This window comes from Notothenia coriiceps, unplaced genomic scaffold (genome assembly GCF_000735185.1).
Source record: "Notothenia coriiceps isolate Sejong01 unplaced genomic scaffold, NC01 NC01_scaffold00017413, whole genome shotgun sequence".
Taxonomy (NCBI): Eukaryota; Metazoa; Chordata; class Actinopteri; order Perciformes; family Nototheniidae; genus Notothenia; species Notothenia coriiceps.
In genome coordinates this window covers 1-11,452 of record NW_011350114.1, presented here as the reverse complement: position 1 = coordinate 11,452, position 11,452 = coordinate 1, and the positions used below count along the sequence as shown (strand labels likewise).

The following is an 11,452-nucleotide window of genomic DNA, read 5'->3' as shown; positions in this document are numbered from 1 at the left end:
TTAAGTCCAGAAGTTGAGTACATTTACTACATGCCATCTTCTATCAATTACAACTTCCTGTATGCCTAAATTAATTATCTTTGCCAATTTCCTAGTTTAGAAATATGATTGGAAACCAAAGCTTTCAATATCATGTAATCAAAATTCACTTTTGTGCAGATAACGTTTTGTAACTAAACTCAATAGAATATGCATCATTGATGCCTCACTAAGCAAGGTGAGTTTATTCACACACATAAGTAATGTGTGTAGTTTTTGTGCGGTTTTTGTACTGTATTGCATTTTATGTTATTGATTGTACCATTTGTTTAATAAATAATTAAAAAAATTGATCACAAAAAAAGTTATGTGTGTGAATAAACTCACCTTGCTTAGTGTTAATGAGATAACAACAAGGTTATGTATGTTAACAGTTTAAAACACTGGCTTTATTCTGTTCTCAGTTTTTGTTAGTCTACAATATGAAACATTGTTGAACGCAGGAGGAGGACAAACACTTAAATTTATTTCCTGCTTTTTTTAAGTGAAGGAAGTATAAAGCAAACAAATACGAAGGTAGAATTCCTTTGGATCTTTCTCACACATTGGAGAAAGATATTTCTTTAATTGGTTAAGTAAATGAATCATATTGCTCAACAGCATTCATAAAGCACTGTGCCAAAGCTAGTGGCTATTGTTCTCATGCAGAGAAACCAAAACCACCACTGTTGGGTGGGAAGTGTATAAAGCTTTAGTTCAGCTTCCCCCAGTTTATTTTCTTTTGAGATCATTTGTTATGATTGCACATTGAATCAGTGGATTTTCTTTTGCATTTACCCCATGTTTTTACTACCTGCGCTATACCTGCCTCTCATACACCAAGTCAAATGACCATTTGCCCATCAGTATGGATGTGTTATCCTCAATATGTGTCTTAGCCCTATGGTAAACTGACATACATCCTGTGTTTTGAAGGGGATAGACTCCAACCCCCTGTGAGGCTTTTATTAGCCTATTAAAGCGAAACAATTCCTGTAGAAAGCTAGCCTATGCAAGACACAGCAGCACCAAAGTAACCTATGTCATAAAATAAACCGAATACGACACATCGACACATAGTCTGCTGCAATAAACGGCACAAGTATACCTTGATGATGTATTGTAGTTACAGTCAGTAAGAACTCCATCTTGGTTTTATATTGCATCTTCCAGTGGAGGATCTGAGTGGCTGAGAAAGTAAAGGTTATGAGGCCTTCCGCCTTTCTTTATGTGTGTGAGATCCTCCAGACCTCACTCACATTACATTGTAAAAAGTGTGTGGTGGTAAGATTTATACTCCAGCCTGGCCATGGTCTTCATCAAGGGTGAAATACTGATCACAAGTAAACAGGAGTGCTTTAGGTCCATTTTTACAAGAGTCACCAAAGTGCTTTTAAAAGTATTTGAGAAATGTGTCCGAGCAAGATGAGAAACCTGGCACCAGCGTGCCTAAATGGTTTAAGCACAGCATATCTCAGTGGTGGCATTTCAGCTGTTAGCGCTCAGCGTGTGCAGCAGGAGCATAAATATAGGGTATGAATACACTTATGAACACAATACCCTCCTCCTATGCAGCACATGTGCTTCTCCATTCCCCTTATCCAGCTGTTAACATTTGAAAGGGTTTGGTCCAAATTCAAGGGAAAAAACATCTATGCTCATCGGATTATCTAAAAAAAATGCCAAGGCTAATGGGTTTGCAACAATGGATTTAGCTCGCACACTATTTTCCTAATGTATACCATTCTTTTAAACTGGCAATCATTTGTGCTATGTTAAAGTCAGTTTTGTGGGAAATTCATATTGATATGCAAAACATTTTCCTTTGTCAAAAAAGCCCAGATGTGAAGCAGCATGCATTTGATTTATTCTGACCCCTCACAAAGACAAGGACAACAGCTGACATGCCTGCTCTGGCCCTCCCTCCACTAGACCTTTTATTGTGTAGTTGATGTGTAGAAGTAGAACAAAAAGAGATGACAGCTTTAATGTGAAGAAGAATAATGTAATATCAATGTGTTCACAGATCCAAGGCTAGTTATGCTCTCCATTTACTGATCATCGCGCTTCCAGGAAACCCTGTCTGGCATATTTTAAAGCAACTATCTGCCCCTATTATCGCTGCCTTTGGTGGAATAAGGATGACAAGATGTCAGAGTCTAATAAGAAGACACAGTCTACTGGTTTGTTGTAATTCATCGCCTTTGTTCTGTTCTCACTCCTGTCTTTCCTCCTGCCTCCCACTCTTTTAAGATTGTTGATGATATCTCTTTGAACATTTGAAGAAAAGGGGAGGAATCAGGCCTGTTCAGTCTTTAGCATACGTAGCCTCAGCAGCTACTGTCTCCTTTATGATTTTTAACACCTCCTGTTTCATATTACAGCTCGATTCTATAGCTTACTTCTACTCAAACAAGTGCATCACACAAACACACTCTCACACACAGCAACTTTATCTCATCTCTGCAACCACATGTGTGTTGAAGAAAAAGCAGTGCAGCTCCATCTCTGAGAAATCAGCAACTGTGAGATAATTCTGTAACTAATAAAGTGAAAGGGNGTGCATAGTTGGTATTTTCCAGGTAGATTTTGAATGAAGAACGCTATGAGAGATGTACGATACACTTCTTCCACCACTGGGTATACATTTGGGGGAAACTATCTCTCATAGCGTTCTTCATTCAAAATCTACCTGGAAAATACCAACTATGCACCATTGCTAACAAAAGCATGAATCCAATGTGTCATATTATGTCTCTATTATAAGTACAACACCAGTTTGTTCCAGATTTACATTTTTTGCTCGATTCTATGCCGTACTTCGCATGGGCTTAGTAACCTATGGTGCAAGTGCGTGCATGTTTGTGTGTGTGATGCCGTGCCTGTGTCTTTTTCAGGGGCAGCACTCTGATGCAGAGCAGATTATGTTCCACGGCAGGCAAGCAAATAATCTAATTTCCCCAACCCGCTTACTGATATCATGGCACGGTAGATCCTCATTATTCAGAATCCCCTCTTGTTCTGGTTTTGCAATCAAAAGACAAGCCTAATGGGACTGATGTGATGTATGTAGAATGAAAGCTTTGATCTTGTTTTGTTTTAAACATTTGTCACAAGAAGTTAAATGCTATGAATATGATACTGTAGCCTATCGAGATTACAGACACATGTTCACACAGATGATGATAGTGACATCCTTGGTTGTGATGAGAATAATGCAAAAATTAAGAGTTTTTGTGAAAGTGCAGGCAGTTTGATGTTCTAACTATGTTGCATATTTCCTTTCATCAGCTGTGGGCCCCAGTATCTCACAGAGCATGATTAGCATTAGCATGGAATCCACACCACTGGGGGCAGGCTTGAAGCCTGAAGCGCATTCATCAACGTCCCTGGCAGGGTGCACCTTCTTCAGCCTCACACTGCTCAGCTTGCGGCCCACTCCCCAGCCACATTTTCATCCTTTTTCTTTCATTCTGACTCTAGTTCAGTGGCCTTTGTTGTTTTTTAAGAGATAGTGTGTTTTTTATGTTATCAAAGCTGTCACAGTTGTAGGGCGTTTTATGTCATATTGTTCAGGATTTAGCTAAATGATGTGTGTAACTTTTATGCTCATACATAAAACCTATTGATGTGTTTTATTTCACTCTCCTTGTGACTTTTTACCTTTGTACCCCACAATAATGCTTGATGACACTACTGCCCTGAATCTGTAATCACTCTTACTTCTCAGTCATTGGAGATATCTTTCTGAAAAAGCCCTCCGAGATATGTGGAGAAAAGAGGAAACATTTGTAAAGAAATAATTCCTTGTAATAAGATTATATGATGATTTTATTAAAGCATTCTTAACACATACATCTATAAATCCTTCAATATTCATCATGGTCACAAGTTAAATTAGACAGATTAGTGAAATAAAAAATCAATACAAAAGGCCCAAGTCTTAGAGAGAGTCTTGGAGGCTTTAGATAATCAAGTGTTAATTAATCTTAGACATCATCATCAAATAATTTCAACATTTTATTCAATCTATAGTCAATATTTTTAAGAATAATCATGACCTACTGTATTTTGATTCCTATTCTCAGCCTGAACCCATTTAGGCCTTACTGACAGGCCTACATAGGATGTTGTGAAATAAAATAGGATAAGATTACATAGGACTTTATTTATAAGAACTGTATAGGTCCTAACAGGGCACATTTACTTGTTAAAGCAGCTACAGATTCAAGAAAGCAATAAAAATAAATAAAAATAAGTTATAAAAATAAGTAAATGAATGTACATACAGTAGATACACATTTAACTAATTAATAACACGATTTGTGATGGATCCTTGCTCACAATGACTGCAATTGATCCTTAAGCCCAAAACTATAAAATAAACATGGCGTGTCACATTTCATTATAAAATAAAAACGTACCTTATGTAAGCGTTAAAGTTTTAAAATCTTTTACTTTTAAAGCCGACCCACATTGTTTAAATAGTTTGTTTAGCATAAGACGTAGAAAGGTTTTATTAACACAGAGGAACTATTTATCCTTGAAATTTTTAGAAAGGATGTTATAAATAATAATAAATAAAGCTGTCAGAATAAAAGGTATTTACATTTGCCTCTGGGATGTGCCATAGCAGAGGTATAGAGCTGAATTTAATGAAAAAACTATAATAAAGTTAAAAGGCTTGTATTTGTACTTAAATAAAGCACTTGATTACATGTGGGCTACTTAGTTATATTTCACAACAGTTTTAATGTTCAAAAACTGAAGATCATATGGCATTTTGCGTTTTGACTATTGTTGTGGTTTACACATAAGTGAAAATCTCAATTGTTTGTCAGTTTGATGCTTATAAGTACTTCAGTAAGTGTAACATTGCTTCATTATGAGACTCAGTGAAGCAAGTGTTTGTTAGTCTGTATATTTACTGTGTGGACTATACTGGCATCTAGTGGTCACAATTAAGATAGCACTATAAAAAAGTGCAGACACAACAGCACAAGGTTAAACAGATCAATGCGCTTAAAAAAGTAGTCCATAGTCCAACATTTATTATGTAAGTAACCCTTGAAAAAGGTCTTTATTTGATTTATTTTTGAAATATAAAACATTAATAGGTATTTATGCCGTATATTAAAGGAATAAGAGTTTGATGAATTATTAAAGAACTTTGCAAGCGTATTAATCTTTGCAGTAAACTGGCCTATAAGTAAATTGCGCCTCATTTAAACGCACCTGTGGAACCATTTCTTTCATCGAGTAGGCCCGTGTAAGGAGCTTTTCTTTAAAAGTGAGTATTACACTAAATATATTAAAACGTATACATCGTACGGTGATATTGACATTAAATGTTATTCCTGAATCAGATTTGTTGCCGAAGTTCAGATGTATTGCTTATAGAAATTATATCATCGCCCATGAGGTCCTAGCCTTGGTGTTAACTTTAATTGATCATCAGTCGACAACCAATGGAACAACATAGCTTGTGGTTTATTTGGTGCATGGCTTAAATTGATAACTATAAATGTCAATATAAGGTCCATATGCGAAGGAACACCGAATGTATTTGGCGGTAGCCTTTGTTAGCATGCTATATTAGCTACGTTGTTAAGCTACCTGGTTTAGCATCGGCTAATGCTCATCATTAATTAGCATGCGCCATCTTAACTGCAACATGAAACACGTGTTCCTTAAGACATTTTGCCCTATCCATTGTATTTATGTCACAAGTTTTTGTCCGAACACAATAACAAAACATACTTTTTTTTGGCATGAGATATGAAGATGTGAGACTCTGTTTTAATGTCACTATGCAGCATTGTCAGAAAATTAGCGTTTTATACATATGTCCTTCCATTATTTGGCGGTAGCCTTTGTTAGCATGCTAATATTAGCTACGTTGTTAAGCTACCTGGTTTAGAAAAGGGCAGTGCTTACATGAATGTTTAATAATGGACGCAACATTATTTATGTCCTGCTAGCATGCAAATTTTAGCTAAATAGCTAAGATAGCTGGTATTACCAGTGGGCAGACCCATCTTTAATTTTCATGCGCTATTAGAAAATAGCAGGTGCCATCTTGTCTGCCAAAATGAAAATATGTTGCTTAATGTAAAGCATTTTGTTGTTTTTATATATATTATTGGTGAAGTTTCTCTCTGAACATTAGATAATCTAATGTTCAGAGAGAAACTTCACCTTGACCTGTAGATAGTTATGAAACAGTGTGTGTATATATTACTTTTTTTAAATTATATTTGTATTCTTTTTTGGAACAGCTGCTTGATTTGAGACTGTCCGAAAATGACTGGTAGAGCGCGAGCTAAATCACGAGGCAGGGCACGTGGTCAAGAGACTACAGCACCTGGAGCGGTAAGTGCAGTGTACTGTAAACTGGCTGTTTCTCAATGTCAAGTAAACCTGCTGCAGAGCCACTATTTCAAGTAAATTACGTCATCGAGTGGCGCCGAAGGACTGTTTAAATGCATGTTAAATGCCAATCATTCAGCGCCACTCGATGACGTAGTATACTTTAAATAATGTCTCTGCAGCAGGTATACTCGACATTGAGAAACGGCCTCAGGGTAATTTATGCATGATCAAAAACGTGTATATTTCCTTGATTATTGTGAGTACTTTATTACAACATATGCATGTTTATTGAAGGCATTATTAGTGTAGATTGCGCTTGGATTACTATCAACTCAAGTTTTGATATCTGTAATGTATGTTAATATCTAAAGGAATTTGAGTTAATCCTATTTTGCTTGTGGTGGGCAATAAAACCTCTACTGAATAATCATGCCTGGTACTGATGATCCACAGCCCTAACTGTTTTAATTGTACATATCGTTTATAGTAGAGTGGCATTTATTTCCTTAAATCATAATTTGATTCCTAAAATGACATCCAATAGCAATTAGCACATTTATGATTATTACAAAACTTTAGAGAATGGAGATGTTCTTTCGTTGTGTCTTGTTTTAATGTAAAATCGTGATCATTGGACTAATGCATGTATAGTAAAAAAAAAACTGATGTATAAATAATATCCAAATCTTAATAAATGCCATAATCCTGCTTAGAGTTTGCTGGAGTAAGGACTAGTGTTGCCACGATACCAACATTTTGGTTTCGATACCGATACCAAGTCAAGAATTCCGATTCTTTTTCGATACTTTTCTTTTATTATTTTCATGATAAATAAAAGTGTAGTTTATCTGTTAAGTGTTTTCTTACAACATGGTCTCTTCTTTATACTTGAGTTTATGTGATTTATTTGATAGTTAACTTTTATATTTTATTAACATGTAATAGTAGGCTACAGTAATATAAATAATTGTTGACAAAGTGTACATTGCAGATGTTAGCTAAAAAGATATTAGACAGTTATCATTGCCGTCAAACTACGAAAACATTCGTTTGTCACAAAATAAATTACACTTGTTTGACTTAGATTTGAGGGCATGGGCTTGAGCATGATGTAATTATGTTATCAATCACATTCGCTAACCTGTCTGTCTTTAAATTCTTTAAACAGCTCTGGATGCCGGTCGGCGAGGTGCTTAGCCAAGTTTGATGTGTTGGCTCCCTTGGTTTGCAGGGATCTAAAACATTTCTTACAGACAGGCCTCGTGGTGTCCGTAGGCTTGCCCTCACTGTCAGAGATATAGCTAAAATACTTCCGAATTTCGCTTCTGGCGTCTTTTTGGGAAAAAAAGCCGAGGCGCAGCGGCAGTTGCACTCCCACTTGCAGCCATGCTTCTCGTTTTCTCACATGCTCTGGCAGCTAGCGCGTGCACGAGAGAGGGGAGAGACTTAGAGCGTGCTTGAGAGGGGAGGGACTGCAGGCACGGCTGCAGTGCAGGGAGTGGAAGCAGAGCGCTGAACACACACGGCTCTTATTAAAACAGCGCTTTCTCACCGGAGTACTTTTCCCCGTTATTCTTAAAGTACCGATACTAATGAAACGGAGGAATCGTAAAGTTTTTAACTGCAGGGTATCGCGGTACCTTTCAAGTATCGGTACACTGTGCAACACTAGTAAGGACATGGAAATAAATAAGGATCAGGGTTCAACGTTAACTTTTAAAAGTGGTTCCCAGGCTGGCAATCAGGCATCAGCTTTTGGTTGCCAAAACTGCAAATACGGTTGCCATTTTTAGACACCTTATATTTTAAACAATTAAGATACTATACAGTTACACATCAATTTAATAATGAACATGTGACATAAAATAATGCTCAAATGCTTTACAATAAGTCATTAACGCAATTATTTGAAACTTAAGTGGTAGTAAACTTGTCCACCCTCAATTGCTGGTATACAAAATACCAGTAGTGCAGCTGTTGTCCTGTTCTTCACAGATCCCTCAAATGAATTGAGCAAGTCACTAGTTTCTTGGTCATCCGTTGTCTCCCTTTCAAGTTTAGGATGTCTTGACCTTTGTGCTGACCCCCACCATAGATCCATTGGCCCTTCAGCATTGAAGTCTTGGATTGGCCAGACTAATACTTTTCTAATGTTAAATAAATGAAAACCATTCACAGTTAAGAATTAGATATTAATTATTAAACCTGTAAATTACCTTGAATATGTGTAACTATATTTAAAATGTGTTAACTTTTTATAGAAGTGATTATATTTTTATGCCAATATTTGCCTATATGGTAAAGTTTCGTTTTGCACTTTTATTTTGGTAGTAATAAGATCGGGACTCTTTTAAAGGAACTTTTACCGGAAGTGGATGGACAACGGAGCAGAATGTTTCGCCTCCCAAGACTCTACACATTTCCTCTTTGCTTTTCGTTCGGGTTCACCTTGCGCTTTATCAGTTGAATCACTTTGAACATTCGTTTGAGATGTTGACGGGTTGGCTGACATTTTTACCCTACAGTCAAACAACTTAATTTGCTTCGCCCTTTTTTTAAAACAAACACACGGCGCACGTGAGTAAACGTGCATCGCTTTCTGGCTCCGTAATCACACCAATGCACGTGCAACTTAAGTATCAGGTTCCGACTGGTCACAACAATAATTAAATATCCCTCTTAATACAACAAATAATGAACATTCATCGATTTTGGGGTGCACAGTTTGCTGTCCTTATTTCTTTATGTTAAAAACTGGTTGCCACTGATGGCAACCAAAGGCCAAGAAGCGGTTGAAATTTTTTCTGAATGGTTGCCAATGGCAACCTGGCAACCGTTACTGTCGAGCCCTGGGGATGCTCCGGTCGCCAATTTTGGGGTTGATCGAGTGGGTGGGGCCTATGGGGATCTTCCATTTAAAAGTGATGTTTAAAATTCAGTTAATGGGGCTCATTCACTGGCGCTTCCACAAAAAACCAACATAATTATTCCATTCAAATGAAATACATTATTCAAGTTTACATTAACTTTGGACATTTCTGCGTCACACACGTTGCATAGCGCTATTTTATTGTCATTTTTGGACGCCATATAATACTGCCAGAGTAGTGAAGCCATTTTGGCGAGCTTGTTTTGCCGCGCACAGAAAAAAGTGTCATGTGATCGGCCGATTGGTCGGAGCATCCCTAGAAATAAAGGCACACTGCTTTGATGCAAATATGTTTGGCATATTCATACTAGTTTAAACAGAGATCCACATAATGCACATAAATAACAACATTTGCTTTCTTTTTTTGAAGTCCTTGGCTCAAGGAGAGCCAGCTCCCCCACCTGATCCTGGACAGCTGGTCGGAAGAGGGAGACAGAAAGGTGCTCCTAGTCCCTTTTCGGCAGAAGGTATCGTCAAACATCGTGATATCTGTATTTCTCCTATATGATCGTGCTTTTTTGAAAGCCTGTGGCAATGCATTTAAAAATGTGGTATGACAGAAAAGTGTTCTAAGGTCATTAAAAATGTGGCCACACCTTCTCCAGACCAGCAAATATGGCGATGGTAAGGACTGCATTCAGGGAAATCAGATTGATCAAACAAGGAAAAGTAATAACCGTTAGAAATACACTATACTTGTGCCAGTAAAACCATATCCTATGTCTTATAAAACAATGGAGTGCACCATTCTTGCGTATGTGTTTTTAACCTTTTCAAGTTTCGAGTATTGCATCACAATGCTTGCAATCAAGTTTTGAGTCTGGATTTGTTTTTGTTAGCTGTTCTACAGATTTCAGCCGGATTTCAACAGGTGAAGCTTGGAGAAAGGGGTGGACGCCGCAGAGATTTTAATGATGCAGGGGTTAACACCAGAATGGCTATGGAGCATGTTAAGGAATCAAAGTCTGGTCAGTAATCATTACAAAAAACATATGCTAACGTATTAAATCAAAGTACATTTTATAATTTGTGGAGAGATATTACTCCTTAAATGTGTGGACACTTCCTCAGGAACATCCGGTGAAGCCATCCGGTTGTCAGCAAACTTCTTCCGCATCCTGTCCCGCCCTCAGTGGGTGCTGTATCAGTACCATGTGGACTTCAACCCACCAATGGAGGCCCGTCGCCTGAGATCTGCACTCCTCTTCCAGCACGAGGAAACGCTTGGCTCAGCACGGAGCTTTGATGGAGCTCTGCTGTTCTTGCCTAAAAGATTGCAGAACAAGGTACTCTAAATTGGCAAATGAAAAACATTTACACAACTTTTATCAGGGTTCGTACGGGTGCTTGAAATCCTTGAAAATGCTTGAAATTTGACGTGGTGTTTTCAAGGTTGCGAAAGTGCTTGAATTTTGGGAATGGTGCTTGAATTTGGGATAAAGTGCTTGAAAATGTAAATGCTTTACTTCGCTTTTTAGATTAAAAGAAAATAAAGAAGTCGGAGCGAGCTTAATTGCTTCGCTTTTACATAAAACAGCTCCGCTCCGGCCTTCCCGCGCTACGCGCGTGACCTGCCGCAAGTGTTTTTGTTAGGTGTGTGACCTGGGCATTCTGAAGAGAGTGATAGATGACAGTATGCCAGGAGGTTGCAGTTTCAACGAGCGTTGGCTAGCAGAAGAGAAATACAAGCCATGGCTAAAGGGTGTCCGCGGGGTCTTAAAAAGTATTAAAAGTTGATAAATCAATTTAGCGAAAATTAAGGCTATTAAAAAGTATTAAACGGCGTTTTCCAAGGTATTAAGAAGGTCCACAGCAACGACAACATGAAACACCATTTAATTTACTGAAAGGCGGCCCCATGCATAGCGCGCCGTAAAATGCTGCTTCTTATTTTAAGTTTCGTTGCCTTGCTCCGCTCTGTCGGCGTGGGGGGGGGAGTCTGTCGATGGGGTTTAAAGCTGTCCGGTCCCACATGCTAAGTGCTAGCCAGAAAGCCGCGGCGTTTAAGTCTCGACTCTCCCGATGGCCAATCCGTGCCTCCCCTGACTGCACGTCACTGACACACACAGCTGCAGTGCAGACTCTCTGACGAGTCCGGGCGATGCTGCTCCTCCAAGGAAGAGACACACGTTC

The 11,452-nt window shown here is 38.2% G+C and overlaps 1 protein-coding gene across 1 annotated transcript; it reads left to right on the top strand.

Moving 5' to 3' along the window:
• The first annotated feature begins 5,265 nt into the window (after window positions 1-5,265).
• Window positions 5,266-10,614, top strand: LOC104950385 (piwi-like protein 1). Its single transcript, XM_010776903.1, has 5 exons — window positions 5,266-5,308; window positions 6,297-6,390; window positions 9,690-9,786; window positions 10,159-10,287; window positions 10,391-10,614. Exons 2-5 carry the CDS (start codon window positions 6,322-6,324, stop codon window positions 10,612-10,614), a joined length of 519 nt encoding a protein of 172 aa, XP_010775205.1. The 5' UTR covers window positions 5,266-5,308; window positions 6,297-6,321.
• The last annotated feature ends 838 nt before the right edge of the window (window positions 10,615-11,452 follow it).

Excerpts from the sequence above, each read along its gene's own strand:
- LOC104950385 (XM_010776903.1), top strand. The coding sequence starts at position 6,322 with ATGACTGGTAGAGCGCGAGCTAAATCACGAGGCAGGGCACGTGGTCAA. Across the intron at positions 9,787-10,158 it reads TAGTCCCTTTTCGGCAGAAG|CTGTTCTACAGATTTCAGCC; the intron begins GTATCGTCAAAC and ends TGTTTTTGTTAG. Across the intron at positions 10,288-10,390 it reads TGTTAAGGAATCAAAGTCTG|GAACATCCGGTGAAGCCATC; the intron begins GTCAGTAATCAT and ends ACACTTCCTCAG.